This window comes from Argentina silus (genome assembly GCF_951799395.1).
Source record: "Argentina silus genome assembly, chromosome: 14".
In the NCBI taxonomy this organism is placed as follows: domain Eukaryota; kingdom Metazoa; phylum Chordata; class Actinopteri; order Argentiniformes; family Argentinidae; genus Argentina; species Argentina silus.
Genome location: NC_139668.1, coordinates 6,838,399 through 6,852,668, shown reverse-complemented (window position 1 = coordinate 6,852,668; position 14,270 = coordinate 6,838,399). Strand labels below are relative to the sequence as shown.

General features: G+C 46.3%; 1 protein-coding gene across 2 annotated transcripts in view; it reads right to left on the bottom strand.

The window, feature by feature from the left end:
- Positions 1-14,270, bottom strand: part of LOC310815081 (uncharacterized protein) — a 31,496-nt gene that overhangs the window by 4,661 nt on the left and 12,565 nt on the right. Inside the window, exons 2-10 of one of the 2 annotated variants that reach the window (XM_083684699.1) lie at positions 12,136-12,351; positions 10,884-10,952; positions 7,601-7,764; positions 7,259-7,367; positions 5,718-5,822; positions 2,500-2,619; positions 1,915-2,042; positions 1,534-1,676; positions 517-743 (exon numbers count right to left, since the gene is read on the bottom strand). In XM_083684699.1, the coding sequence (XP_083540825.1) occupies positions 517-743; positions 1,534-1,676; positions 1,915-2,042; positions 2,500-2,619; positions 5,718-5,822; positions 7,259-7,367; positions 7,601-7,764; positions 10,884-10,952; positions 12,136-12,351 (1,281 nt within the window). The remainder of the gene's footprint in view (positions 1-516; positions 744-1,533; positions 1,677-1,914; positions 2,043-2,499; positions 2,620-5,717; positions 5,823-7,258; positions 7,368-7,600; positions 7,765-10,883; positions 10,953-12,135; positions 12,352-14,270) is intronic. The other variant, XM_083684700.1, reaches the window with a different exon arrangement.

The window sequence follows — 14,270 nt, the reverse complement described above, 5'->3', positions numbered from 1 at the left end:
GATAAACCACTAGCCAACCCTCTAAAATGCTTGTGGGCTCAGCTGCATCAGAAGCCGTTTACAGCCGTGAACACAATCGGCTAGTTTTCTCAAAAGAGATCCGAAGCTGTAACTGCAGAGGAACAAACAAATGAGATTCCCTGACCCTGGACAGTGGAGGGTCATGTGCCTCAATGGCCCTGGACAGTAGAGGGTCATGTGCCTCAATGGCCCTGGACAGTGGAGCCACAGCAATGATGTACGACCATTATTGATGAGTAGATATTTGATAATAAAAGATACAATACATTTAACTCCACAGACACAGAGAGAGCGTTATGGATAGATCTATCCTATCTATTCTATCTATCTCTAGAGTCAGTCTGTCAGCGCCAGTGTGTACTGAATGTGCTGATGAACAAATTCGCTCGACAACTATACATGTACACTGCAGTCACCGAAGTGGCTGTAGGCCAAATCTTTTTTACGAAGACACCCCCAGTGCTTGGATACGGTAACCATGACGAGCACACTTACTCTTTGTCACCTCAGGGGTGTCAGGCTGCTGGGGCACGTTGTTGGTCTCCACGGTGACCGCGGTGACCGTCTGGGGCTGTACCCTGGCGGGGGTCTGGGCTCGTTTGGGCCGGGTCTTGGTGCCAGGAGGGGTCTTGGTCTTCTGGGAGGCAGGCGGGCAGGGGGACAAGGGCCTGCTTTTAGGGGCCGCGGGCGATGGAGGTCTGTTTTTGGGTTTTGGGGTACTACTGCTCAGGGCATGAGGTGAGGAGAGGAGAGGAGAGGAGAAGAGAGGAGAGGAGAGGAGAGGAGAGGAGAGGAGAGGAGAACGATACAGTGAAATGGAGAGGGGGAATAAAAGGGAATAAATACCGTTACAAATAGATACAGTCGAAAACCAGATGACAGCTGGTCTATAACTAGGTCAAACAGAAGTTACAATGAATCTCTACAGTACATTGAATCCCATGATCCCACGGCCCCGTAGTTGTGAAACATGCGACGAGGTCATCATTCTCCTCCGTTTCCCAGCGTTAAGCATCACTCAGGGAAGCCTCATTCTGTCTTGAGTTCTCCCTCCCCTCACGCCCCTGGTCTTGGCTCACAGACAGAGCCCTTAGCAGAAGACTGAACTGTGTTCAGTTAGCAGCTCTCTGGGCACCGTTAAAGCACTTCTGGGCCATCTGTCAGGGAGACAGGCCATGTAACCTGCCCCGGGGATGAACCACCGCTAGGCTTAGCAAAATGAACACAGATCTGATCTCTCAAGTTGACACTCTATTAGCATAGAATAGGCAAAGGTCGAGGACAAGATGGCTGCCCTCCATCAGTGGTTGACATTAGAGATAGCAGAGATTTATGCCAACCACAGATTTAGAACCATAGCTTTTCAATAATTTATAGGAATATAATTGGGGAACAATACAATAAGTTGTATTGGAGACATGTGGAATGGAAGAGTTTTGAGTGGATCTATTGTTCCAGGAAAGACAGATGCTGGGCTCTATCCCGGCTGTACTCCTGCCTCAAAAACAATACCTGGCCTCTGGCCTGGATCTGGTGGTCGTGGTAGTGGTGGACTGTGTCTGTCTCTTCTTCAGCACTTTCTCTTTCGAAAGAGCATTCTTCTCTTTTTCATTCTCCCGCTCCTTGTCCTTCTTTTCCTTCTTCTTCTTCTCCAACTAGGAAACACCAGAGACAAAGATAGGATGTCACATCATTGAAGCCCCAACCAAAGGAGGGCAGAATACTGTAATTCAGTGTGTGTGTGTGCGTGTGTGTGTGTGCGTGTGTGTGTGTGTGTGTGTGCGTGTGTGTGTGTGTGTGTGTGCGTGTGTGTGTGTGTGCATGCGTGCGCGTGCGTGCGTGTGTGTGGTTGTGTGTGTTTGTGTGTGTGTGTGTGTGTATGCATGTGCTCACCATCTGCGTAGAGCTCCGTCTGCGTTGGTGTTGGGTGATGTCAGGCGTGCTGGCAGACACCCTCCAGCGTTCTGAGGTGCGTTGGCGAGGGTGGTGATTGGAGCTGGTGGTCAGGGGGCTGGCAGAGGCTGAATGGAAGCAGTGGTGAGAGAGATGAGGAGGGAGGAGGCAGGAGGCAGGAGGCAGGAGGGACTACGTCTAGACCCCTATCAACAGTAATGATACAGAAGACTATACCTACTGCTCCTGTTACTGCTATTGACAACACAATGGTGACAGTTAGTTTAGAATGGCCAACTGTGGGCATATAGGGGAATGATTTCTGCAGGCTTTGTTCCGACAAGGTTTAATAAGAGTTACCTAGCCAATGGCCTGACTGACTGAGTGTAATTTCCACCCTGAATAAAGGACTGAGAATTTAACGATCCGAGATATAACTATTACTATTACTTAAGCGAATGGATTCTGGTGTTTAAGGAGAAAAGCGAAAACATAGAAGCATCTCAGGATTTGCCTTCCCGTGTTAATGAACAGCACAGAGTAGACATAAGAGATGAAGGCCCCAGGGGGTCAGAGGTCACTCACGGGAGTCGCTGCTGTTGAGCAGGGTGGCGGCGCTACGACTGCGGGCCAGGAACGACAGGGTGGGGGTCATGAGCCGCTCCACGATCCGGCTCTCCCACGGGCTCAGACGGAGACTGCGGGCTGACACAAGAGTGCGCTGTCAGTGCCTGGGTGCACACACACACATATGCAGGCACACACACACACACACACACACACACACACTCACACCAGACACACACACACGCAAACATTCACACAGATGCACGCGCGCACACACACAGATGCACGCGCACACACACAGATGCACGCGCACACACACACACACACACACACACACACACACACTCACACTTTCCAGACAGTCTCAGTCCCAGCAGGTCAATACTGCAGCAGGGGGTTCTGCTCCTCAGACATTCTGACGACACTGCAGCACAGCTCCCCATCCCCAAAACACAACCTGACCCCAGTCTAACCACACTCTAACCGCACCAAACTCACTCTGACCACACTGACCACACTGAGACAGACACAGACTTCATTCCAGTTGAACATGATGGACAGGTGGTGGATAACTGCAGGAGTTTCACCTACATTCAGCCTATAGGTTACAGTACATACATTATACAGCTAAATTAATCCCACACATCAAGTTTCTTCCATAAAGAAGATGTATTACTATTCTCGACATAATTTACCAGTAAACACTAGTAAACACACCACCCAGAGGTCACCTCAGAGGTCACCTAACACACTCCACTCAAACACAACCATGCAAAGGCTGGTCAGACTTTCTGATCAGGTCAGCATTAGTGCTATTGGTTTGACTGTACTGTACAAGTGGGATGCTATGAGTATGCCACACTGTATGCTATTAATACATTTAGTTTAGAGTCATATGGTATGTGTGACCTATGGCGTTTACTGTTGCAATGTGTCACATGATGTATATTGAGCTCAAATAGGAGGCCCGCCCCAATCAGATGTACTCAAAGCATCGCCATGAACAACTACAGCACACAAACACTGTCTGACAAACAAGCTCAAGATAAAATCATAAAGTGGAACCAATCGAATGTGTCAAAACAAACTTGTTTTCATCGTTAGTAGTCCCTAAGATCATTGATCCTTCAACGAATCCATTTGAAGAAATAAGGAACGTGACGCAACATCAAAAGAGGGGGAAAAAAAATATCGGAATAACCCTCTAGCATGGAAAGAAAGGCAGGCTTAGTTCAAAGATGGATTGTGAGAACTCTTTGATGAGCGATGGCTTAAACATTTTAATGACGAGTTAAGATAAGGACACCGCGCAACGCAGTGTTAAGTTAAGTTGAACCTCATGTCCTTCGCTCTCAAACGGGTAAAACACCTCTAACCTCACTGGGTGTTCACTGGGTTAGCAAACAAAAGTTAACACGGTTACATACCGTAGGGGTCGTTCAACTCCGTCACGAACATTTGACAAACAGTGGAATGCGACACAGCGTACACAGTATGCACAGTCAACAGAAGCTGAGATGAACAAACAGCTGTACAGTTGTACATACAGTAGATGAACACTATTCGGTTAAAGCCTCTCTGTAAAGCATGTCTCTGCTACTACACTGGTTTCAGGGGAGGCTGGTGGAGGTAGAGATCGGAGGACAGGCATTTCTACCTCCACCGGCCTCCCCTGCCTGCGTTTCTGATGTAGTTTCCGAGGTCAAGTCGGCTGTTTGTGTGGATTGCTGTGATGGCACGCCACAGAATGGTCACACACAGACGTTTTTCTGTTGCAATGATGGCGGACAGGAAGCAGACGAAATGCTGTTTAAGAGGACCTCCGACTCAACTGTCCTTTTAAGCATTATTCTCTGATGGGTACATACAGTAGATAGAAGACATATGCAGAGGTGTGTATGCACACACACACACACACACACACACACACACACACACACACACACACACACACAGAGCGCACTCACAACAGCATCACTAATAATCTGATGATAAGCATGAAGTTTAATTTCTGTAGAGAAAGCATCTACGTTAATTGTGAATTAATCTATTAGATGACACACTGGCTTGTCTTATTTAATGGACCAGGCAGAGAGGTCACCTCAGCTGTATTTTGGACAAATCATTTTCACCAAGTGTTTTACGGCTGGTGATAACCCAACTACCCCCTGTTGCTAAGCAACTGTGAGGATTTTTTTTTTCTTCCTTCAATGCAGCAAGACATGCACTGTGCTGCTGCCTGCTATAATGTACACCTGCTAGTCGCAATCCTGGGCCTAGAATCCATGTGTTTATTATAGTCATATAGCCCCAGAGGACGGACATTCAAGTTGACTGGATTTCATCTGACAGTGTTCTGAGTAATAGCCTTCTGCTGGGGACATTCTGTGCAGCTTCACTCAACTGTATCTTTATTGAGGTAGCCTACTGAATTAAACAAAACATTGGTGGGGGATTGGAGATCTTACTGGAAGAATTGCACTGTGGGTAATGTAGTCAATTATGAGAGACATGACAACATCTAAAATGATGAATGATGCTTAATTTCAATCCAAAAGGAATATATACTGGAGCAACTTATAAACATGATCATGAACTCACTCGCAAAATGATGGAAATTCACCTACTGCAACCAAATATTAGTGGTCAAATTAGATGTGATTAATTGATAATAGTACAGCCACGACAATCTGACCATGCACTTGTTTTACGCTAGTCTAGCCCTCTTGAGAGCCAGAATAGATCCTCCACTCATTAGCCACAGCCACATTACACTTGACCCAGCACTGACACCATCACCACCACCACCAACACAGCATATCACCAACAGCAGAGTGAAGGGGACAACTAAAGAGGGTGTTGTGACAAGTGATAGAAACTTACAAACCTATAAAACATCATAAAAAACCATCACAAAATATGGAATATTGATGTCAGGGCTGATCAAAAATGCAGAGAAGAGGTAAATTAACAACAACAACAACAACAACAACAAAATAAAACCACGATGCATTCGAGCCTGGAAGTTTGTGAGAGGGGAAGGGGACGTAGGGGGAGGGGGAGGTAAATGACCGATCACCAAGCACGGGCAGACAGGCAGGCCACCAGAAACAACAGTTAAAAGAAAACCAAAAACCAGATCGGGGGGAAAGGATTTGAGGGTAGGGGGGTGAGGGTAGGGGGTGGGGGGGGGTGTGTGTGGAGGCCTGGTGGACATTGACGCGGGTCGTCCTTACTTCTGTTGGGAGAGTTCCAGAGCGTAGCAGAGGACTTGGACAGCCTGTTGTTAATGACAGGGTCCACCTGTCTCGGCAAGTTGACTGTGGAGGCTGAGCATCTGCCTGCACCGGAGAGAACGCAACAACAGACAACAACTGTTCACAAAGCGGGCAGGGCTGGACGGGAGGGTGGGGTTGGGGGAGGGGGGTCCCCCGCGAGGACGTACTGTAGTAGTAGGATAAATGAACAGGGAGAGGGTCCGTTCGTCTTGCGGAGCTGACAGACAGACAGGTACCTCTGGATCATATAGCTGACAGAGATAAAGCTCCCTGGAGGAGAGTAGGAACTCACCATTCACTGATTCACCATTGTCTATTCAGACTGGTCTCATGTGATTCACCTTTGACCCATGATCGCCCACTTTTAAGCAGTCAACTCTGACTCAAAATCCTATAACGAGGGAAAAAGCTAACTGCTAAATTACTAGGAAAATTTAAGAAGTTTGAATTCTGGAACAACTCCAGAGTTTATGAGTGACATCTGTTCTTCATCTAATACCCAGCAACAGATCCTTTGAAGTGGAAAAAAGGGGCAAAAGAGTATCACCTTAGTTACTAAAATCAACACATCCAAAAACACACGCACACAATCTCATTCAGAGAGGAGAGGAGGCTCTGACCTCAAGGTCACAAACAAGGAGGCAGTCTTTCACAGCCTTGCGTCACTCTCTGACTGCGTAGAGGAGAGTTAGCACACTGAGCCGAGACGTCAGCTCACGGGTCTCTGATAAACTCAACACCTCCTTGGTCACGCCACTGGTCTAATGAAACAAGGACACGGCACCCACCACCTCTTCCCCCCTCTGTCCTCTTCTCTGGATGCTACTGAACAGTGTGGAGGATTTGGACCGAGAGTTGTAGAAGAGTTATGTTAAGTTATGTAAATGTTCAAAACTAATCTTGAACATCTGAATCATAGTCGTACATAAAGATCCCCGGAGGAAATACTGTGACTGCCGACTGTGCCAAGTATTGGTTGTAAACGTGAATTATAGAACGACTCATCTTCTCTCCTGGTATTGGAGATGAGAAGAACTGGATTACAAGACCTTTTCCTATCGATGTGACACTGACATCTAAAGACATACCACAGCAAATTACCACTATCATCTCATTTAGACTAGCAGGCCTAAGACAAAGTTCTGTACTGTTTTACGTTGCTCGGTGAGGGAACTGTACATCCAGTTCTATGCTGAGTGGTTCATGTCTATAGTATGGGGTTTTATTAGGTTATATGTAGTTGTATGTGGTTCTATGTGATTCTAGGAGCTTCTAGGAGCTTCTTTGAGGTTGTATGCAGCTTCTGTGGTTCTATGAGCTTCTATGATCTTCTCTGAGGTTGTATGCAGTTATGTGGTTCTAAGAGCTTCTATGAGCTTCTCTGAGGTTGTATACAGTTATACGAGCTTCTATGAGGTTGTATGTGATTGTGTGAGGTTTTATGCAGTTCCATGAGGTTCTATGAGGTTCCATGTGGTTCTGGTTCCAGTGCTACTCACTTTCCCTGCGGGAGGTCTGGTTGAGGCCACCGGCCCAGGACCATCTCTGTTGACGGATCTCCGCCCACGTCTTCTTGGTTGACCTCTTGATGGCCGCCTCGTATCTTTCCTGTGAGCGGGAACACAAGGCTTACTAGGGAGACAGACAGTAATGTGTGAAAAGTTTCCAAAACTTGAATTACATATGGTGACACATCATGAAAGACTCATGCCTCACAAATGAATTAGTTTAGTGTACTAGGTGTAACCTAGACCTAGTCTATAACTGATTGAGCTAAAAAATAATAATAATAATTGGAACAGTGTGCTCTTGAACATGACTCTCCTCTCCTCCCTCCCCACCTTGTTCTTCTCCAGTTTCTGCTTCTGTTTCTCCTCCAGGAGGGCCCGGCGTTTCTCTGTCTTCAGCCTCTGCTCCTCCAGCTTCCTCCTGCGCTCCTCCAACTGGCTCTCCCTCAGACGCCGCGCCTTCTCCTCCTTCTCCAGCCACTGGGCCTTCTTAACCGCTACAGCGAGAGAGAGAGAGAGAGAGAGAGAGAGAGAGAGAGAGAGAGAGAGAGAGAGAGAGAGAGAGAGAGAGGCAGGAGAGAGAGAGAGAGAGAGAGAGAGAGAGAGAGAGAGAGAGAGAGAGGGAGGCAGGGAGAGGAGGACAGGAGGAGAGGAAAGGATACAGGGGTTAACTTCCTCCAGATGATGACCTCGTTTGGAAACAATCACTCCTCTCTCACTCTCTCTTTGTCTAGCTCTCTATCCCTTTCTTGCCTACCAGACACCACTCTGGAATTAAAATAATCACTTTTGGTCTTCTAAATGGTCTTCTAAATTGGTCTTTGAATTGCTAATCATTTAGATCTGTGACCTCTGTTTGCAGCCTTACTGATGTAATTAAGTTCAATGATCCTACTCATATGCCTTCCAGAGGTTAATGCCTCTTTTGAAGCATCAAGAACAGAAATGGAAGACACACTGAATAACACATGTTGTTCAACACACGGTCCCAGAATTGTAATCCTACTCTGAGTTCTTCTAATAACAGTAAACGAATGGAGTTAAGTGGAAGCGTCCCACTGAGTTTTACTGGGTCTTCCATTAGATAGTTTCACTTAACAGATTCTGGGTCCCATTTCTGACAGCATTAGCGACGTTTAAAATGCAATCATTCTGCGTTGTTTAAACTCCCAGCATGCTGTGCACCAGCTGTGTGTACTGTCAGCTCATTGGCCCTCCCCTGAGGTGTGTACACACCATCACATCTCAGAGTCAGAGGCATTTCCTGTTGTTTTCCAGTCCCCTGCACGTGGGAGTACTTCCCCAACACCCATGTTTAGCATGGTGGGGGGCTGGCGCTGTTTCAATTGAGTTTAAGCCACGCAAAGATTAGCATAGATGAGAAAGTGTGTGAGGACAGTACAGGGCTATGTATATTTGGGGCTAAAGCTTATGTCTAAGGGTTGATTCAAACAAAAATGAATGGAAGATGTCTGTCTGTATTCTGTCCAATGCTTATTCTCAAGTAGGCCTGCCCATTGTTCAATAGCTGGCTTCTTGCTGCTGTTTGGAGAAATACTTTATATGGTATGTGATGAGGCTTGATTTGTATTACGTTTACTTCTCCTTTTCCCTTCCTTTAAAGAAAGTAAAAGTCAACGAGCTGCAGTAGAAGACATGGGGAGGCTGGTGGAGGTAGAAATCGGAGGACGGGCTCATTGTAAAGCATGGAATGGTTCTAACATATGTTTTACCTCCACCAGCCTCCCCTGTAGAAGACTCATCTACAATAACAACGCTATCCTAATTCCATCATGACAAAATCTAATTATCTCCATTTTCAGTGCATGTGAGTGACACAAATACATTCGCTAAATACCTTAGTCCATGCACTTTAACATTCTAATCGCATTATCCCTATGCAACGGTATACATAGCAGCCAGACCCCCCCTTTAATGTATGTTTAATCCCATATGTTGTAAAAGGATACTGTAAGTGCAAAGATAATCACATTTCTTTCTGTCTGCCATCATAGAAGGCTGTTTATTTTCATATTGGTAGTTCAACTAAATTCAAATCCTAGTCATTTTTCCAGCACTTTCCAGTACTTTTTTGCTATGTAGCTACTGTCATCTATATTAAAAAGGTAAAAATATTCTCTCCCCTTGTTTTCAGAGCATTAGGTTCACAGGAGACCAGACTATACAGCATATGTGGCTCTGGTCTGGACTAATCTCACAGCATACAGCTGGACAGAGGTTTGCTGATATCAGTAAAAAAGCAGCATTCATTGGCTGCTGGAACAATGCCATGGTGTTGTGATTTTAATGAAGTTAATTAAATAAGTAATTATATCTAATCATTCTGGGAGGCACGGTAATGACTACCCATTTTTCACACCACGGCCCAGGGGCACTATGGGACGTCTGATTGGTCGCTCAAGATTTGGATGAGTCGGAGAACAGAGGAGAGCTTGTGCCAATGTTGTGGGAGGGTGGGCCTGGGACAGAAGGAGATGCTGGGAGTCTCACAATACCACTTGTCTCTTTGTTAACAACAAGTATGACTTGGCATGAAGCAAAGGTCCTGAAAACATATCTGTCAAGTGATAAAAATATTGGAAGGAGTGATGACTAACGGCCCAGTCAAAGGATGGAAGAAACACATGTGATAAATGGGTGAAGAAAAACTGAGCAAATTAGGTGAAAATATCTCTGTGCAATCAAGAAATGACAGAAAGCATTGATGGATCATATTTCCAGTCAAATTCTTCAAGATATTTCTGCTTTTTGAATTCTCAATCAGCAATGGTCCTCCCATAGAACATGCAACAACACTATTCATTAGCAGACCCGGGATCAAAAAGTATTTGAAATAATTTGCTGTCTGGCACAACAATGGAGCCCATGGAAAAGCCTCAACATTGAAAACCTTGCTCATCTGTACCAAATACCAAATACCAAATCAGCGAGGCGGAAGGCAGCCAGTGACTACAATGTTCCAAATGAAAAACACAGCATAACAACAACCAAAACAACAAAACTGATTCATGGAGACGGGGGGGGGGGGGGGGGGGGGGGAAAGGAAATGATTGTTCAACAGAGCAGGGGAAATGGAACATTTTGCATCACTATCAACAAGGTGGAGATATGAAGTGGCGTGACTGTCTGAGGTTTCCCATGGTGCCGCGGCTCCTTACCTTGCAGCTGAGTTTGCTGTTCTGAAGCAGCGAATGAGAAGACAACAACAGCAAGAGAGTCAACAACCATCAATCATGTTTAAGTAGAACCCATGGCAGAGTCTTAAATATAGATGACAGGCCGGGGAGTTGCACAGATCAAAACCTTGAAGGATATACAGTATACAGTGTATGCTTGTTTCATCTTTGTCCTCTGTATTCTTGCCTAGGTCCAAGGCCAAATCCTACCATAAGATCTGTTTATGAATCTTTCATGTAGATTACTGTCTGCATTCATATCAATGGGAGAATTGCTTGAAAATTGCAGTTAGGTACAATGCTCAGAAACATATCCTTGTGTAAACTCTATATACAGTACACACCAGGCAAGTCTAACACATACATTATACAATGTGTGTAATGTTTTGTATTATCCAGTATTTTTCATTCAGGCTTACCAATGTATTTGGCTCTCTCCTCCCTCCGCTCCTTGGCCAGCTTCTGTTTCTTCTCTGAGCTCATCCCATCTAAGTACAAGAAACAAACACAAAACATCTCAAAGTTTCAGTCAGATATCTTTGGTTTACTCAATACTATAATGCCAGTGCTATACTAAGGAAAGTACCAGTCTTGTGAGTAGCATAGAGGTCTTAAAAACGTCCTTATATATTTTAAATGACAGAGTTTATTCATACATGGAAGATGAAGGTCACTAGCGTCTCGTGCTGCTGTGATAATGTTATTCACTCCACAGTTTAACAGTGTTGTGTGAACCAGATGTAACACATGCCTGCATGTATTTTTCAACATCTGTCTGCGGCAATTATCAAGATTCTCTCAAATACACTTTGATAAACGGCAACAGCATCAGAGGATTTTGTACTCATTTCAAATCTGTTTCAGCTGCTGACACTGATGTATTTCCGTGGCTGTGGAACGAAACATAGGAACCACTGCTTTGATTAAGATGTATGCATTGGAAACTGGGGCCCTGGGCTACTTGTCTCCTTTTGTGGGAGTTCCATGCTATGTAATATGTATGCCGCGTTCCTCTCTGCCAATCCGAGGAGGACCCTGCCTTGCAGCCAGGAGCCACGTCGCCATGGCAACCCGATTTTTTTCCCCCCTCCTCCCTCCCCATCCCAGCATCAAAGCATTCCTGCATCCGGAGAGCAGATAGTCGGAGGAGCGCTCAGGAAAACCCCCCTGAGGACCGTCTGGGGGACCTGTCCCAACACAGGGCCTCAGGTCTCCCCCTACACCCCCCCCCCTCCCCTCTCTCTCTCCCTATCCCCCACCCCCACCCCCACACCCCCACACCCCCGTCCTCTATACCGTCCAGCCCCACCCCCCCCTTCCACCACCCTCCACACCCCCGTCCTCTATACCGTCCAGCCCCACCCCCCCCCTTCCACCACCCTCCACACCCCCGTCCTCCACGGCGACCACCACCCTCCCCTAACAAATGACGATTTGGCATTCAGCCACTGCCATCTGTCTGATTAAGACCGTGATGACAGAACATTCATCAAAACGGCTATAGATTATTATTTCTCAAATCATGCACCAGTGCCACATCTCTCCTCCATGCAGTGTATATGAATACGAAGCTTAAAGAGTTCTCGTATCCTTTACATCCCCAGTCCGTCGCCCTATTCTCTACTCTGTGTGGCTCTGTGGCCTTGTTATGTAGTGTGATGACACACATACCTTTTTTGGGCTGTGGGCTGGCACTGGTGCCAGGGGTGGTGGGCCTGGCATCTGTCTTGCTGGAGGGGTCTGTCTTGGAGGAGGGGTCTGTTTTGGGAAGGGACTCTGTGTTTGGGGAAAGGTCTGAGATGGCGGAGTCGTCCGGTGTCAGCAGATCCTTCACCAGCTCCATGTCCTCATGCATTATGGGCCGGGATTCTGTGGAGGATGGGAGACCTGAGAGAAAGAGACAAACATGTGTTAACCATGGATAGTAAAACATGGCAATGCAGTTCAGGTCGTTTGAGTTCAATCGCGTTGGCGTTATTCACTCACATCCATATGCTCAATAAAATGTGCTAATACTCAAACACTGAATATTTAAATTGTGAGTATCTCGATTTTTTGTTGTTGTTGTTGTTCAGGTATCGACACCAACATTTTTACTGACCACTAGCCCTAATGCTTACCAATGACAACAGCCCAGGAAGACTATGACATTGTCAATATTAATTCTTCCCAGGTAAGCTTGACGACACCAATGTGATGCTAACACTAATGCTAATAAACACAGCTCCCTGCTCCCTGGCCGGTACACCTTCACTGAGAGGAGCTTAAACCGCGCATGGGCTCATTCTCTCAACACTCCAACCCCATTACCCTCCATTAACATCTAATTCACACCCAGTTCACACATATCAGTCAAACTGCCAGAATCAAAGCAGGCAGGCGGTGCTCTCCACTCCTCTCCTCTCCTCCCTCCAGGGAGATTTCCCTTCTGCACAGCAAGCTTTCCTTCAGACACAGTAAACACACCAGACATCCCAACGACAGGGTTGGTGAGAGAGATACCGGCAAACTATGGATTACATCTGATTCATCTTCAAAGGCTAAGACCAGACTCTGACTCAGTATAGCCTAAGCAAAGAAGTACAACAAGTCAGATTCAAAGGCTGAGAAACATTGATTTTTGCAATGAAGAGAGAGAGCACACGGGGGGGATAGAGAGAGAGAGAGAGAGAGAGAGAGAAAGAGAGAGAGAGAGAGAAAGAGAGAGAGAGAGAGAGAAAAAAAAGGCCCAGATGTGAATCACCATATTGAGAATAAATGGTCCCATTTCAACAGGCCTCATTTTGAAGTAAAGTGCTGCTTGTGGATAATGAATGCTGTAGTGTCAGCCTCTGAAAAATGTTTCAATGCTAAATATGCTGAAGTTATAAATAAACAAAACATATGCTTACACCAAGCTCTGCTCTAGAGACGGAACATTATCCTATGAGTGTGCAAAATGTAAAGGGTGTGTGTGTGTGCTGTGTGTGTGTGTGTGTGTGTGTGTGTGTGTGTGTGTGGTTGAGTAAGACTAAAGGACACATGTCTGCTAGAGGTTGATAAAATACCACCATCCCACTTGCAGTGTCACATAACTGGTAACATTCAACATCAAGTTACACATCTCAAAATGTGTTCAATGATTCAACAACATCAGCAAGATAATGGGTTGTGGTCTTTTTTTTTTTTACACTTGGTGGTCCGTGGGCTTCAGCTGTTGTCTGAGCCCACCTACCATAGCCACACTGCTGCACACACTGACAAACTGCTCAACGCCGTAATGACGCATGGCGGGGGAGAGAGAGCGAGAGAGAGAGAGAGAGAGAGAGAGAGAGAGAGAGAGAGAGAGAGAGAGAAGGGGGGGAAGGGGGCAGAGAGAGCTGACAAATTGCACACCTACACAATGGCATGTGGAGAGCAATGAGGGGGGAGAAAAGACAGAGGGGGTGTGAGGGAGAGAGAGAGCGAGAGAGAGAGAGAGAGAGAATGAGGGAAAGTGAGCGGAGGAGGTTCTGAGATATAGGATTGGAGGGGCTCCAGGCCAGCTCTTCCCTGGCTCCCACTACTCTCACAATGGGCAGATGGTGCGTGTCGCCCTGATCAGACCCATCCAAACGCTCACCCTCTGCACAGACCGGTCCAAACGCTCAACGAACCCCATGAATTACAGATTAACAATGGGCTTCCCTCCAGTGGCTTCCTCCACTGTACTGTATCTACATGCACACCCTGCCAAGGCTCAATGTCGAGGCTAAATCATAGAATGCTAATGGTGGAATAATATGCCTTGAATCATCTGTTGGGATGGGAAAATCAACAAAGACATG